This window comes from Erythrolamprus reginae, chromosome 1, assembly GCF_031021105.1.
Source record: "Erythrolamprus reginae isolate rEryReg1 chromosome 1, rEryReg1.hap1, whole genome shotgun sequence".
NCBI classification, from domain to species: Eukaryota; Metazoa; Chordata; class Lepidosauria; order Squamata; family Dipsadidae; genus Erythrolamprus; species Erythrolamprus reginae.
The window spans coordinates 262,032,455-262,053,567 of record NC_091950.1 but is presented as its reverse complement, the minus strand read 5'-3'; the positions used below and the strand labels follow the sequence as shown (position 1 = coordinate 262,053,567).

The following is a 21,113-nucleotide window of genomic DNA, read 5'->3' as shown; positions in this document are numbered from 1 at the left end:
ATTAGTTTACATTTCACATTACAATTTTTATGTATCCAAGTTTAAGTGGCAATAAATCATCCTTTCTGTTTTTGTTTTCCATTTGTGCTTGGAGAAAATCTTGAGGATTAAAAAAAATGGGATTGTTTAGGTACCAAGGAGATATAGGCTACCCCTGGAAGAAAATTAATATAAAGGGCATTTTCATATCAGTTTGAATTGTACAGGTTGATATGAAAATTTAAAACAATTTCAAATAATTTTTGAGCACAGCTCTGCCTAAACTGTATAGAGTTGCTGCAGTAAAATATAACTGCTTAGATGTTTGCTCTACAAATATCTCACCAACATTAAACAACATCTTATTTGGAAGGGCTTATTCCTTAAAATATGCAAAATGGGAAAAAATCGAGACAGTTTTTTCGGTCTTTTTTTCTTTCTGACAGCTTTTTCCACTGGATTATAGCCCCACCCCCACCCCTATTAGCAGACCAAGAATGAACAAAAACATATTTATAACTTAATTTATTGAGTAACATTTGACCGCCCAAAGCCAAATTGTGAAAAAGTAATAACAAATGGAGTGAAATGGTTAAAGTTGAAATTGTTAGCCCATGATAAGATGGCATCAACTTATTATGAAAAAGAGGCCTCATCCATCACATCACAGGTCATATAACACACATGTACTCTTCATGAAATGAGGACAGAAATTTATAATCCTCTTCCTGGTCAATAATCTAAACTGGGATAATTGTCTTCTCCATACTTGACATTATACAGAAAGAAGAAGAAAAATGGTGCCCCATTTGATTAAGCCCAGGCTATTTGACTTGGAATTGTCACGCTGTATATTGACAGCCCCTCAGAGACATTTGGTAATGAAACAGTTAACTAGTGTGTGTTATTGGATCCTCCTCTTGTGTCGTCACTTCCTTCTTCTTTCTTAACCTCCATGAATCGCCATGATGTAAGAAGCATACGTTCTACTGTCCCTTGGGACAGTCTTTTATTTGTTTTATCTCTGTTTTTAAAATAAATATCTTGCTTAAAAATGATTAAGGCTTCTATCCATCGACCTCTGGAGTTAAGGTCCTAACAGACTTTAATTTCCGTGACAGGAATACCATATATTTTCTCCCTGCATTTTCATGTGGCTATCTGGAAATGCAGAGTAGACAATGAGCAGTGTGCTTGCTGGCCTTTTCTTGCTTTGGCTATGAAGCAGAAACTACAGATCACCAAGACCAACGATTCCTCATGTTGCTAATTTGCTTAGCAACCTAAACTGGTTCTTCACTCAATTATGTTTTAAAATTGGTTGCTCATTTTTTATGAAGATTGTTTTCAAAACACAAGCATGCAAGCAGAACACGATGTGTGAAACACAAAGGCAGAGAGACACAAAGATTTCAAATGGATAAATGGAAATCTGTGTGGTGTAGCAGTTAAAATGCCGAGTCTGAGGAGACCAAGATACAAGTTCCCGCTGAGCTATGGAAGCTTCTTGGATGACTTAGGGCGGGTCACCCTCTTTCAGATGAAATTACTTCACAGAATTATTTTTGTTGTGGAGATAAATGAAAGCTTCACAAAGAAAGCTGCCTTGAACTTCAGGGGGAAAAACAGCATGCAAAAGCTAACAAGCAAATTTACGGCTCAAAATAAAGAGCTATGCTCCACTCATTGAAGAATAAATGTCAGATCAGGTCTATATATATGCTCTGGAACAACAAACTATCTGGAATAATCTAAGCTTATCTCAGGGACCGCCTTCTGCTGCACGAACCCCAGCGACCAGTTAGGCCCCACAGAGTGGGCCTTCTCCAGGTCCCGTCAACTAAACAATGTCATTTGGCGGGGTCCAGGGGAAGAGCCTTCTCAGTGGCGGCCCGGACCTCTGGAACCAACTCCCCCCGGAGATTAGAATTGCCCCCACCCTCCTCGCCTTTCGTAAGCTCCTTAAAACCTACCTCTGTCGTCAGGCATGGGGGAACTGAGATACTCTTTCCCCCTAGGCCTTTACAATTTATGCATGGTATGTTTGCTTGTAGGTATGATTGGTTTTAAAATAAGGGTTTTTTAGTTTTTGTAGTATTGGATTTACATGCTGTTTTTATTATTGTTGTTAGCGGCCCCGAGTCTAAGGAGAGGGGCGGCATACAAATCCAATCAATCAATCAATCAATCAATCAATCAATCAATCAATAATAAATAAATAAATAAATAAAAAATAAATAAATAAATAAATAAAGCTTCCTTACGATGCGTTAAATAATGCTGATAAATGTTGCATAAAATATTGCTCACAGATACATTAAATTAAGCTTTTAAATGGGCATTTTTAGAACTTTTAGCATAAACTCATATACAAAATATAAAAAAGCTTAATGTACTAAAAAAAAATCACACTTTTAAAATGCATCCTGGTGATTTTAATTAATACAGCAATATGGCTACCTCTTGTTTTATAAAGCCTTGGAGAGGCAAGTTGCTGTGTTTCAGGATTTTTTCCTCATAATTTTCAGCCACCAGAGTGGTAGCTAAGACTAAAAACACACCAGTAAGACACCAGATTGTCTGTTCCCAATGCACTTTTAAATGTGCTCTAAACGTTAGATTAATACATTAATGCAATCTCAACCTATCTTGATTTAAATACATGATTTTGCCCAAATAGATTTGTAGAGTCAGTGAGGAGAAAAACACTTGAATTTTCGATTTTATGAATTCTGTGATAATCATAATGCAGTACTTGAAAATAGACCATATTGATTTCTGAAGTGAATAATTTCTTTGAGGATTTGTCGCTCTTCTACCCCAATACTAATGATTCTTAAGATCTCATTTCACAAGTCATTTTCACAGCGTAAACAAATGAATTCCTCTGACACCAATGCACTGCAAATAGAAGCAAATAAATTACTGTTAAGCAGTATGCAATTTCAGCTGTCTTTGGAACATTTGATAAAAATGAATAGTGTCATCTTACTCAATCCACTGGGTAGTGGGGCAGTTAATCAAATTGTTTGCCAGCTAGAAATGGAAGGGAAAAAAACCAAATATTCATTTTTATTTGTAATTATGCTTTGGTGATCCTTAAGACTGTTAAGAGTATCATTAAGTTGATTTGGGCAAAAATATACTATTGTACAAATTAGTAGTATCCAAATTAAGATACTGCAAAAGCACATGTACAACATGAAAAAACAATTGAAACACAACAATTGAAAAGATCAGAGCATAGTAATACTGTATTTTAAATATAACCCAGGGGTGACAAACTCAAGGCCCGGGGACTCTTTCTGTCGGGCTCTCTGGTAGACTTCTCCCAAAAATTCACAGGTACAAATTTCAGACACACACACGTTTGAAAATTCAAAACAATGTTCTTTATAATGAAAATTCACTTAAACCAAGCCCTCTTTTGGTATAGCAAAAAGCACTCGTCTCCAAACAAACTGGTAATTTGTACAAGTCCCTTATCAGTTCTGTGATACTTAGCTTGCAGCTGTGAGGCAATTCACAGTCCTTCTTTCACAAAGTGAAACACACTTTGCTCGGGTTTAGTTTCAAAGCGGGGAAAAATCAGCACACAAAAGGTCAAAATCAGTAAAGCAGTCATGAAACACAAGGATCAGATAATCCTCCACAATGGCCAAACCCACAGGCTGCTATTTATAGCAGCCTCACTAATTACCACAGCCCCACCCAACCACAGGTGGCCTCATTTTCTTTGATAATAATCTCTCAGTTGTTGCCTATGCATCTCTCTCCGCATGCATGGCTGTATCATTAACTCTTGTTCTGAATCCAAGGAGGAGCTAGATAATTGATCTCCTTCTGAGCTGTCTGCCCCACTCTCCTCCTCCCTGTCACTCATGTCTTCTTGGTCAGAGGAGCCTTCATCATCAGATTCCACCGGGGGCAAAACAGGCCTGCAGCATGTGGGTGTTTCCCCCACATCCACAGTCCTTGGGGCAGGAGCTGGGCCAGAGCTAACCACAACAGGGACTGGATTCAGCCTGTGGGGTGTTTAGATCTGGCTGGTGGGGCCGCCCTGGAAACAGTGAAGGACTGGCTTACTGTCCTCTGCCGGCGAAAATGGAGCTTGAGAGGGCTGCGAGGGACCTTCCCAAGCTTAGTTTTTTCTGGCAAAGGGTTGCAGGAGGCCATCGCCTCTGAAAACTGAGCTTGCGAGGGTCAAGGGCAGCACTCCCAAGCTCCGTTTTCACTGGCAGAGGTTGCAACTGAAAACGGAGCTTGTGAGGGCCACAGGTGGCATTCCTAAACTTCATTTTTACTGGCAGAGGGTTGCAGGAGGCTGTCGCAGCTAAAAACAAAGCTTGGGAACCTGTTTTCGCTGACAGAGGGCTTGGTTCACCACAGTTGCCCCCGACCTGAGTGACATCAAGCTGGCCACACTTCACCTTGGCCATGCCCACTCTGGTCCCCCAAGGTCAAACATGCAGCCCTCAATGAAATAGAGTTTGACACCCCTGATATAACTGGTACCGTACAGTATCATAAAAAAAGAAGTAAAAGTGGATTGCATCATTTCGAACAACATATGAAATGTAATTTTTTATATATAATGGGATTTTAGTTTACTGTTTTTAACTACAGTGGTACCTCATCTTACGAACGCCTCTTCTAACGAACTTTTCAAGATACGAACCCGGTGTTTAAGATTTTTTTGCCTCTTCTTCCGAACTATTTTCACCTTATGAACCCAAGCAGCCGCTGCTGGGATGAAGGGGTTTCTTCCCCCCCCCTTTTTTGAAGAAAGAAAAGGGAGGGGCAGCTTGGAGGAGTAAAGATTTTGCATGCTTGCAAAGGCATTGAAACTGTGTCTTTTTAAGAAAGAAAAGGGAGGGGCAGCTTGGAGGAGTACAGATTTTGCATGCTTGCAAAGGCACTGAAACTGTGTCTTTTGAAGAAAGAAAAGGGAGGGGCGCCCCCTTGCCTTTCTTCCTTCCCACTCACCCTTTAGCCTAGCCTTGCTTCTTCCACCCGCCCCCTTTAGCTGCTCCTCCCTGCCCTCTGTTCGCCTCCCTTCTAAAGTTTGGAATTTTCCTGACGGATTTGCATGCATTATTTGCTTTTACATTGATTCCTATGGGAAACATTGTTTCATCTTATGAACTTTTCACCTTACGAACCTCCTCCTGGAACCAATTAAGTTCGTATGATGAGGTACCACTGTATTAGATTTGTATACATATTGTTTGTATTGCATGTTGTGAGCCGCTCCTGGTCCTCAGAGAGGGGTGGCATACAAGTCTAATAAATAATAAATAAAAATAATTACTAAAAAAAATATCCGGTATTTACTTTTGGGGTTGGGCAAATTTGCACCGTAGCAAACTACTGATTCACTTAACAACCACTACTGAAAAAAAAAAAGATTATAAAATCAGGTTGGCCATACGACCAACCCTTTTTACAACTGTCATGAGTTAATAGCATTATGATAATAACTTGATGGCTGCTTTATCAGATTGAAACCCATAACTAAAATCTGTCATCCAGTCAGTTAGGATTTAGGGGTCAAAATGCCTGAAAAATTGGAATAGTCAGTCTTTTATTTCAGCAGTATTTTGGTTATAACCTTCCCCCTAATTAACCCTGCAATGTGAAAATGTAGAAGTTATGAATTTAAGGTATAACATGTACTCAATAATTTTGCTAAGTATCCCTAGCAGCCTGATGGATTTGTGGCTTTTCTGTCAAGATTCTTGTATCATCAGTCATTGTGTTACTTGAAATAAGCTGATCTTTGAGTTTTCTAATTTGTAAGTGCTAAATTTATGTTATGCATGTAAGTGATAAATTTAGGAACAGGGCAGCTGAAAGTAGTACGTACAAAAGTTAAAGCAGAAGCTTCAAAAAAGAAATGGAGCTGTAAAAACTTCAGAAGTAGGAATAATTTAAAGCAAAAACTCCTGGCAATTGTATGTGATTAAAGCATACCACCATTCTTTATATTGTCCTGTTTAAGCAGAAATAATACAGACTGAGTTATGAGGTTACTGAATTTTGGTTCAGTTCGCATCATCTTCATTTTTTCCATCCATCTCAATTTAGGGTCTAATACTAGTTTTTTTAGTTTCCACATACAGCATGTAGATACTTATTTCATATAGTGAAACAAAAAGATACAGTGGTACCTCGGTACTCGAACGCTTCCTTTCTCGTACATTTCGGATATCGAACAAAATTTTCGGCAAAAATTTGCTTCGGTATCTGAACAAAACTTCAGATACCGAACAGCCAGAGAAAATTTTGTTCATTATCCGAAATGTAATCCCAGCAGCTCCTCATGGAGTACCTCACCACCTTCACGGGCAAGAGCGGCCGCCTGCTGAGGGACACCGCCAACCGTCTCTGGGGCGCCGTCCCCGGCATGGGGAGCCTCCGCCAAGTCCACTTCCAGGATCCCCAACACGACGGGGTTCCCTCGCCGCCCGCTTGGCAAGATAACTTGGTCCCAGTTGGGCCGGCGGGTTTCGGGAGGGAGGGAGTAGAATGTTTTCCTTCGTAGCTGGTCAGTCAGAAGGAAACAAAACGTCCGTCCCTCGCTCCCCCCCTCCCTCGTGGGGGGACCCAGAATGCGCGACTCCTAAAAAGTTGTGTTTCCCAGCCTTTTGTGGAGGGCACTCAGCAGCGCCGGGAACGTCATCAGCTTCCCTTTCTCATGTGACGTTCCCGGCGCTGCTGCTGCTTGAAGGAAAGCCGCCCTCGCTGAGAAGGAGAAAGTTGGTGTATCTGCTTAAAGGGAAGAAGGAGCCCCCGAAACTGCCGGTATTGCAGCTGCCTCCACCCTTCCTACACCTTTCCGCTCCAAGCTGTAGGCAGTTTCGGGGGCTCCTTCTTCCCTTTAAGCAGCTACACCAACTTTCTCCTTCTCGGCGAGGGTGGCTTTCCTTCGAGCAGCAGCAGCGCCGGGAACGTCATCAGCTTCCCTTTCTCATGTGACGTTCCCGGCGCTGCTGCTGCTTGAAGGAAAGCCGCCCTCGTTGAGAAGGAGAAAGTTGGTGTAGTTGCTTAAAGGGAAGAAGGAGCCCCCGAAACTGCCTACAGCTTGGAGCGGAAAGGTATAGGAAGGGTGGGGGCAGCTGCAATACCGGCAGTTTCGGGGGCTCCTACTTCCCTTTAAGCAGCTACACCAACTTTCTCCTTCTCAGCGAGGGCGGCTTTCCTTCAAGCAGCAGCAGCGCCGGGAACGTCACACGAGAAAGGGAAGCTGCTGACGTTCCCGGCGCTGCTGCTGCTCGAAGGAAAGCCACCCTCGCCGAGAAGGAGAAAGTTGGTGTAGCTGCTTAAAGGGAAGTAGGAGCCCCCGAAACTGCCGGTATTGCAGCTGCCCCCACCCTTCCTCAGATCTTTATCCCATAGGAAATAAAGGAAATAGGGGCTGGAAACCAATTAAACCCATTTCCATTATTTCCTATGGGATAAATTAATTCGGTACTCGACCAAATCGGTTCTCGACCACACTTTTGGAACGGATTATGGTCGAATACCGAGGTACCACTGTATTGACAAAATTGAACGGATCCAAAGACGGGCTACAAGAATGGTGGAAGGTCTTAAGCATAAAACGTATCAGGAAAGACTTAATGAACTCAATCTGTATAGTCTGGAGCAGCGTTTCCCAACCGGTGTGCCACGGCACACTAGTGTGCCGCGAGACACAGACAGGTGTGCCGCGGAGCTCCTAGGGAAGCTCCAGCTGGGCGGGGCGCTGCCGGGGCGGGCTTTCCCGAAACGGACGGAGAATGCCCTCTCTCGCAGCGCCCTGGCTGGGAGCGCTTTCACTGCGAGAGAGGGCTTTCTCCGTCCGTTTCAGGAATGCCCGCCCCGCCCCTCTCTCGCGTGCGCCGCTCCCCTTTTCTCTCAGCCCTCCCTGGCTTCACTTCTCAATCCCTCCCTCCTTCCGTCTTTCCTTTCCCTCAGCCGTTCTGTCTGGGGGTCTCCCGCTCTTCCCTTCTCCGCCTCCCAGGCTTTGCCTTCACCACCCCCACCCCCTTTTTGGTTGGCAAGGAGTCCTTTGCCGCATCCTGCAGTTCGCACTCGGCTCGAGGCCGCTTTCCCTGGCTGCGCTCTTTCTTTCTCTCTCTCTCTCTCCCGTGAGCCGGGGGAAGGAAAAAAACAAACAAACAAAAACTTCTTGCAGCGGGCCTGCGCGCGCGCTCGTGCCCGCGCTCGTCCCTTCAGCAGCGAGGGAGGGAAGTCAGAGGGCGAGCGAGCGAGCGAGCGCTCTTGTCCTCGGTGCCCTCTGCAGCCTGCCTTCCTTCTTCTTTGCCGCCGCTGAGGGACGGAGAGAAGGATAGAAAAGAAAGAGGGAGGGAGAGATAGAAAGGAAAGAGGGAGGGAGGAAAGAGGGAGGGAGAGATAGAAAGAAAATAGATAGAAAGGAAAGAGGGAGGGAGAGATAGAAAGGAAAGAGGGAGGGAGGAAAGAGGGAGGGAGGGATACAATGGAAAGAGGGAGGGAGAGATAGAAAGAAAATAGAAAGGAAAGAGGGAGGGAGGAAAGAGGGAGGGAGAGATAGAAAGGAAAGAGGGATGGAGAGATACAATGGAAAGAGGGAGGGAAGAAAGAGGGAGGGAGAAATAGAGTGAAATGGAGGAAGAGATGTTTTTTGTCCAAACTTTTCTTTAGCCCCCCACGCCCCCCACCGCCCAAGAGAGAGAGAAAGAGAGACATAGCAAGAGAGAGAAAAAGAAAGAAAGAGATAGCAAGAGAGAGAGAAAGAGATAGCAAGAGAGAGAGAGAGAAAGAGATAGCAAGAGAGACAGAGAGAGAGACAAAGAGAGAAAGATAGAGAGCGAGAAAGACAGATAGCAAGAGGCACAGAAAGAGAGAGAAAGAGAGATAGCAAGAGAGAGAAAGAGAGACAGAGAGAGAGAGAAAGAAAGAGATAGCAAGAGAGACAAAGAGAGAGAGAGAAAGAGATAGCAAGAGAGAAAGAGAGAGAGACAGAGAAAGAGAGAGAGAGAAAGAGATAGAGAGAGAGAAAGAAAGAGACATAGCAAGAGAGACAGAGAAAGAGAGAGAAAGAGAGAGAATGAAAGAGAGATAGCAAGAGAGGCAGAGAGAGAGCAAGGGAGAGAGAAAGACATAGAGGGAGGGAAGGAGGGAGAGAGAAAGAGAGCAAAAAAGAGAGGAAGAAAGAAAGAGGGATGGAGAGAGAGAAAGAAGGGAAGGAAGGAAGAGAGAGAAAGAGGGAGGGAGAAATAGAGTGAAATGGAGGAAGAGATATTTTTTTGTCCACACTTTTATTTAGCCCCCCCGCCCCCCCCCCCCGCCCCCCCGTTCAGTGTTCCCCAGGATTTTGAAAATATGAATAATGTGCCGCGGCTCAAAAAAGGTTGGGAAACACTGGTCTGGAGGACAGAAGGAAAAGGGGGGACATGATCAAAACATTTAAATATATTAAAGGGTTAAATAAGGTCCAGGAGGGAAGTGTTTTTAATAGGAAAGTGAACACAAGGACAAGGGGACACAATCTGAAGTTAGTTGGGGGAAGATCAAAAGCAACATGAGAAAATATTATTTTACTGAAAGAGTAGTAGATGCTTGGAACAAACTTCCAGCAGACGTGGTTGGTAAATCCACAGTAACTGAATTTAAACATGCCTGGGATAAACATATATCCATTGTAAGATGAAATACAGGAAATAGTATAAGGGCAGACTAGATGGACCATGAGGTCTTTTTCTGCCGTCCGTCTTCTATGTTTCTATGTTTCTATATTACAGGTAGTTCTTGTTGAATGACCATTCATTCAGCAACTGTTCAGAGTTATAATAGTTTAAGGTTGTTCCTCATAACTGTGACCATCCTAGAATCCCTGCTGTCATGTGATCATGATCTGGGTGCTTGGTGACGGGCTTAGAATTATGATACTTGCAGTGTCAAACAGACATGTATCCAATCCTCATTTCCAAAATTCATTGCCAGCTGGCAGAAAGTTGAAAATTGTGATCACATGATAGTGGCATGCTGACCACAGGGGAGTGGTCTAATTACACCAATTGGAGCAGCTGTAAGTCATGTCGGGTAGGGTCATGTGATTTCATGTTTTATGATTGCATCACTTAGCGACAGAGTTGCTGCTCCCAATTACAATAAGACTACCTGAACTAAAATTTCCATAAATTCATGTATCTATCAGATCTAGCAAAATATCAAAAACAATGGACTATTGAGGAAAGGTTAAAAGGATCATTATACAAAAATGAAAGGCAAATATACACTTACTATAAATGCTTATGTATAAGCTGGGAATTTTAGGTGCCAAAATTAGTTTATCTGTAGATGAGATTATTGTATTTGTTGTTGTTGTTGTGTTGTTGTTGTTATTGTTATTATTATTTTATTCACAAAAAACAATAATACACAGCAAACGAGGTTTATATGCTGGATTTCGTATCACAATATCACAAGCATTTAGAACTATGCGATGTATTTTCATATGAGGCACACAGATCCTAGCCGCAGAAAAACCCGTGGTGTTCAAAGTCAAATTTCCGCGAAGTAGAGACCCTCCCTCCCTTCCTTCCTTTCTCCCCCTCCCTCCTCCATTCATGGTTTTACTTGCCCCCAGAACCCGCGGGGCAACAGGGTGGCAAGCTGAGGGCTTTGCTGCGCTGGCTACTGGCGTCTTCCATGGCGGCGGCGGCAGCACCGATGCTCAGGGTCAGGGCAGGGGAAGCTCAAGGCAAGTGGGATCCAGGCCACGATTCGAAGCCAGGATTCCAGGCCCGTCAGCTGGGAGGTCGGACGCTACCACTAAGGAAGGTGGCTTAGGTGGGTGGGGGAAGAAGAGGCAGCGGGTGGCAGTAAGCGACGGCGACAGAGGGTTGTGACGGGCCCACCGCAAGCCATCCCCATGATTAGCGTGAGGCCCCCTGACCCAACAATGCCCTCAGTTTCAAGTAGAGCGTACCAACGCTCCAAGAATTAAAGGGGAGGGATCGGGAAGCTGGGGCGGAAGCGGAGCTTTTATTTAAAGAAGCAGGATGGCTGGGGGGGGGAGGAGAGTTAAAACGCACAGTAGTGTATATCGGGCGGCTGCGGGAAAACCTGTGGTGTTCAAAAGAGTATTTTTTCCATTAATATTTTTTGAAAACCCATGGTATAGCCTTTCCGCGAAAGTCAGACCCGTGAAAGTCAAGGGACCACTTTATTAACAAACCAACTGCTGGATGTGATACAAATTAAGACACTAAAATTTAAGGGAAAAAAGGTTTGCCATCACTGTTCTAGTGAAACCTTTTAGCAAAGAAACCAATTATCTCAAACTTTATTGGCCACTACTTTTTACTATTCATCTAATCATTTCCTTCCCATGCTATCAAAACAGTCTCAAAATTAACCCATATTCTTTATCTCTGAAAAAGGGGAAGATTGATGCTTTAAGGCGTCTGCCCAAAGGTATAGAGCAATGCTTATCTAAATGTAAGAAGCAATAGGTGAAAAATCATTAAAGAGAGGGATCTTACTCAGAACTAAAGGAGAAATGTCCTGATAGTGAGAAAAAAAAAATAAGCTTCTCTCCAGAAGTTGTGGATGCTCCATTACTGGAGGTGTTCAAATGCACAACCATTTGTCTGGAAGGATCTCTCCTGCTTAAGCGGGGGTGGGGGGGTGGGGGGTGTTGGATTAAAAGATCTTCAAGATCCCTTCCAAACCTATTGTTCTATTGATGGAAGTCAAAATGCTCAATATAAAAAGCATCCGATCAACATGAGCAATCAGGCTGTGGATAAGGCACGATGTGAGTAAAAGAACATGTGCATCTTCACAGGCTTTCAGGAGGTCCTTTGAAAAACTAATAAGATTATGCCTGCAACCCCTCAACGTTTCTCCTTTTTGTAAATGGTCTGCTATTCCGTTGCTAGGACAACAGGAAGCTTGCAGCATAGGGGAGGAAAGGAATAAGAGACAGAAAAAAAGAGGGTGGTGGAGACTGTTGGATAAGAAAGGCAGGGAGAAGGGGGAAAAAGAGGCAAGAATTGAAATAATGGCAAACCAAACTTGGAGAAACTAAGCAGAGACAATGGTGGCATAAATACAAGCAGGTTTTAAACAGAATAACAGAGTTGGAAGGGACCTTTGGAAACAGAATGAAAGACTGGCTCTCTCCTCACTGAAAGGGGGGGAGAGGAACAATTAGTTAGGCCTTCAACGCTGTTAATTTCAGAGGCCTTCAAACTTGGCAACTTGGCCCCGAGTCTTCGGAGAGGGGCGGCATACAAATCTAAGTAATAAATAAATAAATTTTAAGACTTGTGGACTTCAACTTCCAGAATTCTCCAGCCAGCTGTACTATGCTGGCTGGAGAATTCTAGGAGTTGAAGTCCACAAGTCTTAAAGTTGCCAAGTTTGGGGACTCTGGTTTATTTAATTAATTAAATGTATATAGCTGCCCATCGCTTGGGAAGTGACTATTACATATTGTTACATACAATAATGACTATAATAGCTTAATCTGACTATACATATATGTAATTATACTCAGATTAAACTATTATAATTATTATTGATAAAGTTCTACTCAAACCTGTGGATTCTGTTTTCTGGTCTAACTAAAAAAAGCCATCGTTGAATATTTATTTTATTTATTTATTTCATTTATTTATTAGATTTGTATGTCGCCCCTCTCCGTGGACTCGGGGCGGCTCATAACACAATAAAAACAGTTCCTGACAAATCTAATAATTTACAATTTAAAAGACCCCATTTTTAAGCAGACATACCTACAAACATACCATACATAAATTATATAGGCCCGGGGGAGATATCTCAGTTTCCCCATGCCTGACGACAAAGGTGGGTTTTAAGAAGTTTGCGAAAGGCAAGGAGGGTAGGGGCAGTTCTAATCTCTGGGGGGAGCTGGTTCCAGAGAGTCGGGGCCACCACAGAGAAGGCTCTTCCCCTGGGGCCCGCCAACCGACATTGCTTATGGGTACATGAATATGGGTACAAATTTGGTTTGCTTGGTCAAATTGTTAGATTTATGTTTCCAAGTGGCACCCATTATGCAGCATTAAGCAACTCTAGTTTATCAAGAGGAAAATAAATCTCAAAATCTCTCTGCTTATGAAAAAGAACATTCAAGCTATTGTAAGTTTAGGTTTTTAAGCAGTGCACTTAAAGCTTGCCTCCACTGTGAAACACAAAGCAACTTCTTCTGAGAGGCTATGGTATGCTGTGGTTCAGTCCCCACAACCAGATCTGCTTAACTCATGTCTGAAATGGCAACAATACATTACGGACTCTAGCACTACATCCCATGGCTAAGTTATGAACTGCAGTGGACAGGACACCATAAAGTCAACACAGGGAGAAAAAGATTTAAAAAATAAACCAAGGAAGCTGTAATAACTGACTTATACCAGTGCTTCTCAAACACTGCCCCCCTGGGGGAGGGGGGGCGTGAAGCCATGCCAGGGTGGGCACATGACCCCAGGAAATGTGCTTTTTTTGCTGCAGGGCAAAATCAAACTTCTCAAATTCATGAATCGTTTTCTTTTAGAACGGGCTGCCCTGGACACAACGTAGAGGAACGCGACTGTCAGGGTTCTAAATAGCATCTGAGAAATAAACCAGTCCCAGTTCAACTCTCTCAATCAGAGCTTGATTTATTAACAGAACCATGTTAGCTATGCCATTGTCATTCCGATTCTGATCCTTCCCAGAATCCCACCTAGGTTAAGGTTCATCTTACATCCCCCACACCCACAAGTTCATCACGAGAGCCAGTCTGTGTGCAGGGGCTTATTAACTTCCTCTTCTCTTCAGTTGAGGCAGAACAAACGGTGGCCTTGGCTTGGAGAAAGGAATCTTTGGTTGTGTCTAGTAACTTTCCCCTCTGACTACTCACTACCCCTCCCATCGCCCCTTGTGTTGTGTCAGGCTGAACTCTCTAACTGCACCTGAAGACTTCTGCCTGACAGCGACGGAGGTATCTGTATAAATGTCAGGTAGGACGTGCATCTCGCGGTGGGGTGCCTTTTGGGGGGGGTCAGTCGTGCTGGGCGGCTAAACGCATGTCGGTAGAAAGTTAAGGGGGCACAAAATGTTTACTTCCTCCTAGGAGGGTGTATCAGAAAATAATTGAGAAGCACTGGCTTATACCAAAAGCAATCATTCAATTATTCGTCTAAAAACTGAATGCTATTTTGATCACAATTAAGCAACACATTATACAAAATAAGCAATTCCTTGATTGTAATTGTACAGCACAAAAACGTGATTAATGCTAATTCCTTTTGTCTTTTTTAAAAAACTTATTTCATAAACCAGACACTATACCTTTATGGTATAAAAAGTCTGCTTAAGTGAACAGATAAGCAAAATATATTGGAACAGCAGTCAAGAATTAAATAGCTTGAAGTGATTAAGTTATTGATTTAACTACATTCATTTCATCGCTGATTCATTAAATCATGCCCCATTACTGAATCCCAGAGAAAAAAAAAACATTAGCAGACTCACTAAAATGTCAAATTAAGCAAGTCATTCTAATGTTTCCGGCAACTCTTGTATTATTTCTTTTGCTATCTGGGATACGTCTTTGCAACACGGTGCCCTTCATATCTGCTGCACTATAGCAACACAGCAATAAAATACAAATTATATGTCACAGAAAACAAGACGATGCCAAAGTTAAAGAAGTAAACCATCTCCTCATAATTATGTTAATTATAACCTTCTCTACTAACACTATAATAAAACTAGGAGGGGGGGGAGAGGGGGGAAAATCCTAAGAAAGTGTGCAGCCAAATAATAGTCTATACTGAAATTAATTCCTGTTGATGTTCCTTGCCTTCTTAGCTTCCACTTAGGCAATCTGACATCCGTCAAACCTTTCATTCTGTCTGAACGATAAAAACCTGTCCATTTAAACTGATAACCCAATAGCTGCAGAGATATGAGGAATCTAGAATTGCTACATTTTTCTGCAGTATTTTTTCTCTCTCTCAGCCTAATTAAGCAACCACCAAGAGAAAAAAGCACTCCCACAAACACTGTCAGGGTAAGCCAGTGTATATAAGCAGAGTAACTCCACTCCATTCTAGCACTGATGATGCTACCTAATTGGATAACAAAACATCTGCAAGCAAACAGCCAAGCTCAGCGAATACCAAGGACTCCACAGTATTACTGGTCGACCTCCAGGTTACTCCATTGTGGGGTGCCTCAGAGGTCGGTCCTCTCCCCCCTACTATTTAATATCTACATGAAACCGCTGGGTAAGATCATCCAAGGACATAGGGTGAGGTATCATCATTATGCAGATGATACCCGGCTTTACATCTCCACCCCTTGTCCAGTCAGTGAAGCAGTGGAAGTGATGTGCCAGTGCCTGGAGGCTGTTGGGGTCTGGATGGGTGTCAACAGATTCAAATTCAACCCTGATAAGATGGAGTGGCTGTGGGTTATGCCCCCCAAGGACAATTCCATCTGTCCATCCATTACCTTGGGAGGGGAATTACTGACCCCCTCAGAGAGGGTCCGCAACTTGAGCGTCCTCCTCGATCCACAGCTCACATTAGAGAAACATCTTTCAGCTGGGGCGAGGGGGGCATTTGCCCAGGTTCGCCTGGTGCACCAGCTGCGGCCCTATTTGGACCGGAAGTCACTGCTCACAGTCACTCATGCCCTTATCACCTTGAGGCTCAACTACTGTAACACTCTCTACATGGAGCTACCTTTGAAAAGTGTTCGGAAACTTCAGATCGTGCAGAATGCAGCTGCGAGAGCAATCATGGGCTTCCCTAAATATGCCCATGTCACACCAACACTCCGCAGTCTGCATTGGTTGCCGATCAGTTTCCGGTCACAATTCAAAGTGTTGGTTATGACCTATAAAGGCCTTCATGGCACCGGGCCAGATTATCCCTGGGACCGCCTTCTGCCGCACGAATCCCAGCGACCAGTTAGGTCCCACAGAGTGAGCCTTCTCCGGGTCCCTTCAACTAAACAATGTCGGTTGGCGGGGCCCAGGAGAAGAGCGTTCTCTGTGACGGCTCTGGCCCTCTGGAACCAACTCCCCCCGGAGATTAGAATAGCCCCCACCCTCCTTGCCTTTCGTAAGCTCCTCAAAACCCACCTCTGCCGTCAGGCATGGGGGAACTAAGATAATCTTTCCCCCTAGGCTTCTACGAGTCTGCGGAGAGGGGCGGCATACAAATCCAATAAATAAATAAATGAACGAACGAACAAACAAACAAACAAACAAACAAACAAACAAACAAACAAGTAACATGCCATGAAGTTGGTCCCTATTTACTTAGGTATGTGCTGTTTTCTGTAAGATTACCTATTCAGAGGCAGTCATAGTGTAATGAATTTATACTTAACACAAGAAATCTCCTCCTTACAGGATAACATGGTACACAAATGGACATGACTGAACTGAACACCAGGTAGTCACAATTCAAAAGTGCAGTCATCTTCCGCAAATTGTTTCCTTCATAAAAATCTACGGGAAGAGATTTATTTGCCCAGAAGCAGTTCTTAATGGGGAAAAATAATTGCTACATATGCCTAATATTTATTCAATTTCTACTAGAATTGACAGTTTATATGTCAATTGACCTGAAACTGCTCTTGAAGGAATATCTGAACTTTTGATAAGGTTAATACATCTCTTTCTTTACAGATAAGACTGTTAACAATGGGGAAAACATAAATATTTTTCCTGGTGTTTAATCAGTCTCCTCTTAATACAAACAGGAAATATATCACATTAAGTTGTGTTATGAAATGTAAAGAAATGTTACATCTATTTGATATCTTACATACAGAATTAAGCTATATACCAAATCTAAATTATTTAATGTTCTGATTCCCTCAAAAGCCATTCTTTTCATTTTTCTGTGAAAAATTCTTCAGTTAAGTTAAATTCTTTAGTTAAGGATTCCAAATGTATTTGGAATGCTTGCAGCAAGAAGACTCATCCTTTGTTAACATTTACAGTAGTATAAATAACAAAATGAGTATGCCTTTATTTGCAGGCCATGCCAAATCAAAATTCAACTAAATGTAAGCCCAGTAAATGCTTAATGAAGCTGATAATGGCACCCAAAGAATACTGAGAATAAAGTAATTTGAAATTTATAGCATTATAAATATATTTTCTGTACTGAACTAACCCTGAAAAAAGTAATTTACTATGTACCAGGAATATAATTCATTTGGACATTCAGAAATATGACCTAAGCATATACAAAATACCTGAAAATAATGATATTCAGGAAACGCACAAGAAATGTGTACAATTGCAGTTTCTAACACAGCCACCTAAAGAGAACTGTTTAATTTATACTCTGGTCTGCCAACTCACTATTTGTCACATTAAATATGAAATAAATATGAGCCAGCAGTGTGCGGCAACAGTCAAAAAAACAAATATAATCCTTGGCTGCATAAACAGAAGCATAGAATCAAAATCACATGAAGTATTATTACCACTATATAAAACCTTAGTAAAACCAACACATGGAATATTGCATACAGTTTTGGTCACCACAAAGATGTTAAGTATGTGGAAAAAGTGCAAAGAGCAACTAGGATGATCAAAAGAGAGACTAAAAGGTATGAAGAATGATTGCAGGAACTGGGTATGGACTACAGAAAAGAAGTACTAGAGGATGATATGATAGCAGTATTTGGGATGGAGCTGCCCAAAGAAGGGGGGGGGAGGTCAACATATTTTCCCGAACTTTAGAAGACAAAGGATTCAAACTAATTAAGGAGAAACTTCACCGAGAACAATTAACCAGTGGAACAGCTTGCCTTCAAAGGCATAGGTACTTCACTACTGAAGGTTTTTAAGAATTGTTTGAAATGGTATGGAGTCTCCTTCTTGAGCAGGAGGTTGGACTAGAAGACATCCAAGATCCCTTTCAACTCTATCTTGATTACTGTTAAAGCACAAAATTTCTACCCGTACAAAGTTAACGTAACATGAAACCGCTGTTGTCTTACCTGGACGGTCTTCTCTGTCCGCTGCGTAGAGAGTCCAAGCAATGGCTTAAATCTCAATCAGGTGATCGGGGACTGAGTTGATTAATATAATTGATACACGCCCTCTGTCCACCACTGGAGAAGCCCGCCGGTTTCAAAATGAAGGTCAAGGAGGACGTGTAAGTAAGTTCAATCCAGCCCCATAACAGCCTGGGCAGGTTTGGGCTCTCTATGCAGCGCACAGAGAAGACCGTTCAGGTAAGACAATGGCAGTTCTCCTGTGTTCTGCTGCTAGTGTCCAAGCAATGGGATATACCTGGACTCTGTTCTGGTTTCTGGTAGAAGTTTAGTAATTACAAATAACTCTCATTAAATGCATCATTTCATGAATAAAGCAACTCCATTTATTTCTCTGCTCTCCTGTACTTCAACACATTCCAGACATCACTCGGTCCGTTATCTCTCTCTTAGCCGCATTTCTCACATTCCTTCCTGCTTCACTTAGACAAGATTTATTTCCTAACTACATAGCTTTAAAAAAACAGCAGCACTGACTAAATACAATACAAAATACTTTGGCTTACTGTAGCGTGGCGAAAACACATCCATATTTCTTTTCAGCAACGTTGAAACTCCACCCTTCTTCTCCACTAGCCCCCTGACGTGCCAAATACCTCACTACAATATTTAACCCATTCCTCTCCTTAATATCTTCTTCCAGACCTTTGCTCTCTACGTTTCTGAATCCTTCTGAATTTAGGGTTAACCCAGCCTGCGTCTGATTTTCCCTCACTAGATCCTGAACTCATAGCCCCATCCTGTGGCTGGCCTCCCACCTGTTCTACTACCTGTAATCCCGGGCCCACCACTACTTCATAAACACTATCTGAATCCGAGTCCTCAATATCTTCATCATCCTCCAACTGATCAGGAGTATGTACAACAGACTCCAGTATCCAGTAGGAGTGGCAGTTCTTGTTAGTGCACTATAAAACCAGCATACTCTTTAGCAATTAGAAAATACAAACCTTAACTTCATTAAGGGAGAGTCCAAGCAATAGCAAAGATCAATCAGTAGATTTAGTAAAAAACATGTCCCTCTTTCACCGACTGAGTTTTGAAACTGGAGAGCTTCTCCAGCGGTACACAGAGGGCTTGTTTCAATTATGTTAATCAACTCAGTCCCCAATCACCTGACCCATTGCTTGGACTCTCACAGCAATGCACAGGAGAAAGCATTTCATCATTGAAACAATTACTTGACAAAGCTGAGCATCTGTCTGGAATGTTTCAATCTGGAGTCTGCACTGATTTTAGGATGATTTTCTCTGTAAACAATTGTATATCCTAGCAGACACACTTTATTTTGATTTGATTTGATTGGATTGGATTTGTATGCTGCCCTTCTCCGTAGACTCGGGGCGGCTAACAACAGTAGTAAACAGCATATGACAATCCAATATAAACAGTTAAAAACCCCTATTGTAAAACCAACATACATACAGACATACAAGCATAAAGTTGTAAAGGCCTAGGGGGAAAGAGTATCTCAATTCCCCCATGCCTGGCGGCAGAGGTGGGTTTTAAGAAGCTTACGAAAGGCAAGGAGGGTGGGAGCAATTCTAATCTCTGGGGGGAGTTGGTTCCAGAGGGTCGGGGCCGCCACATAGAAGGCTCTTCCCCTGGGTCCCGCCAAGCGACATTGTTTAGTTGACGGGACCCGGAGAAGACCAACTCTGTGGGACCTAACTGGTCGCTGGGATTCGTGCGGCAGAAGGCGGTCTTTGAGATAGTCTGGTCCGGCGCCATGAAGGGCTTTACAGGTCATAACCAACACTTTGAATTGTGACCGGAAACTGATCGGCAACCAAAGCCCATGATTGCTCTCGCAGCTGCATTCTGCACGACCTGAAGTTTCCGAACACTTTTCAAAGGTAGCCCCATGTAGAGAGCATTATAGTAGTCAAGCCTCGAGGTTGTACAAGCCCGTAAACTGACGCAACTTTGCAATTTACTTGGAGCTTATACATTTAAGCACTGGCTGCTTTAGAGAAAGGTAAAGCATTTTCTCTTACCTGGAGCATCAGTGTTACTCTCCTCAGAACCACTTCCAGAGGGTCCTTTACTGTCTTCATTAGTAGCAACTGGTACGTAACCTTCAGGAGGCAGAGTCACAGTGTATATTTTTCTTGAAGGTAGAACCACACTTGTCTTGTCTAGAAGAGAATAAATAGGAAACTGAGGCATAAAAGATTTCCCAAAACCTCTACTAGGGCTATGCAGTGAACTGGACTCTAAGAACAAAGTGCAAGTAGCCACATTTACTATGTTACTCAACAACTTGCTAAAGAACCTTCTGTGTCTGCTTCTTGTAGGTAGCCTAGTCTGTCAAGAAACAGACTCCACAAGGACTACCGGAACTCCATCTTACTATTGCAGGGTATAGTAACAGAATCATAAATGCTAACATTCTTGCTTTCACCTCTTATGCCAAATGAAGGCAATCTTGAGTTTCTTCGTCAACCCATCCTCTTTGTTGGGCCTAAATGATGTTGATGCAACCAATCCTGCAATCTTTCCTTAAAGTTATTATGTCTATTCTCCTCATATGGCTGCCACTGTACCCTAACAGAAAAAGACCTCTTTGATGTAAAGAGAAGCTGGCATGGTATGTATGCCAAATATACTCTAAATTGCCTTCTCCTCTTTGAGCAGGGGTAGGCAATTAATTTTGCCATGGGGCCGCATGAGAAATTGGAATGGTTTTAGAGGGCCGAACTAACGCTTCATCTGGGAGGGGCCCACGGTGTGCCTGCGCAGAGGAGGCCTCCCTGGCAGCCCCTCCCTTCGGGAGCTGGCTCTTCCTGGTGCCCCCCTCTGCTGCCGCCATTGCTCCTCCTCCTTCTTCATCCTCCACCGCCGCCGCTTCCTCCACCCACCCACACCCCAATCGCCGCTGCTGCTTCTCTCTCTTTTGGCTGCTCGCTCAGCTCTGCCAAAACGTCTCTCTCAGGCTCCTGACGTCACCCACAGTGACCTCATCGCCTAGCGCTTGCCTTATTGTCAATGTCCTGAGCCTCCCTCGGGCAGAGGAGCTGCGCGGCTGTCTCCGGACCACCGTTTCCGGCTCCCATCGCAGCCCCGGG

The 21,113-nt window shown here is 43.1% G+C and overlaps 1 protein-coding gene across 2 annotated transcripts in view; it reads right to left on the bottom strand.

Moving 5' to 3' along the window:
• The window catches only part of ERICH1 (glutamate rich 1), a 116,050-nt gene that overhangs the window by 51,798 nt on the left and 43,139 nt on the right, over positions 1-21,113 (bottom strand). For both annotated transcript variants that reach the window (XM_070732903.1, XM_070732904.1), the window contains exon 3: positions 20,043-20,183. In XM_070732903.1, the coding sequence (XP_070589004.1) occupies positions 20,043-20,183 (141 nt within the window). The remainder of the gene's footprint in view (positions 1-20,042; positions 20,184-21,113) is intronic.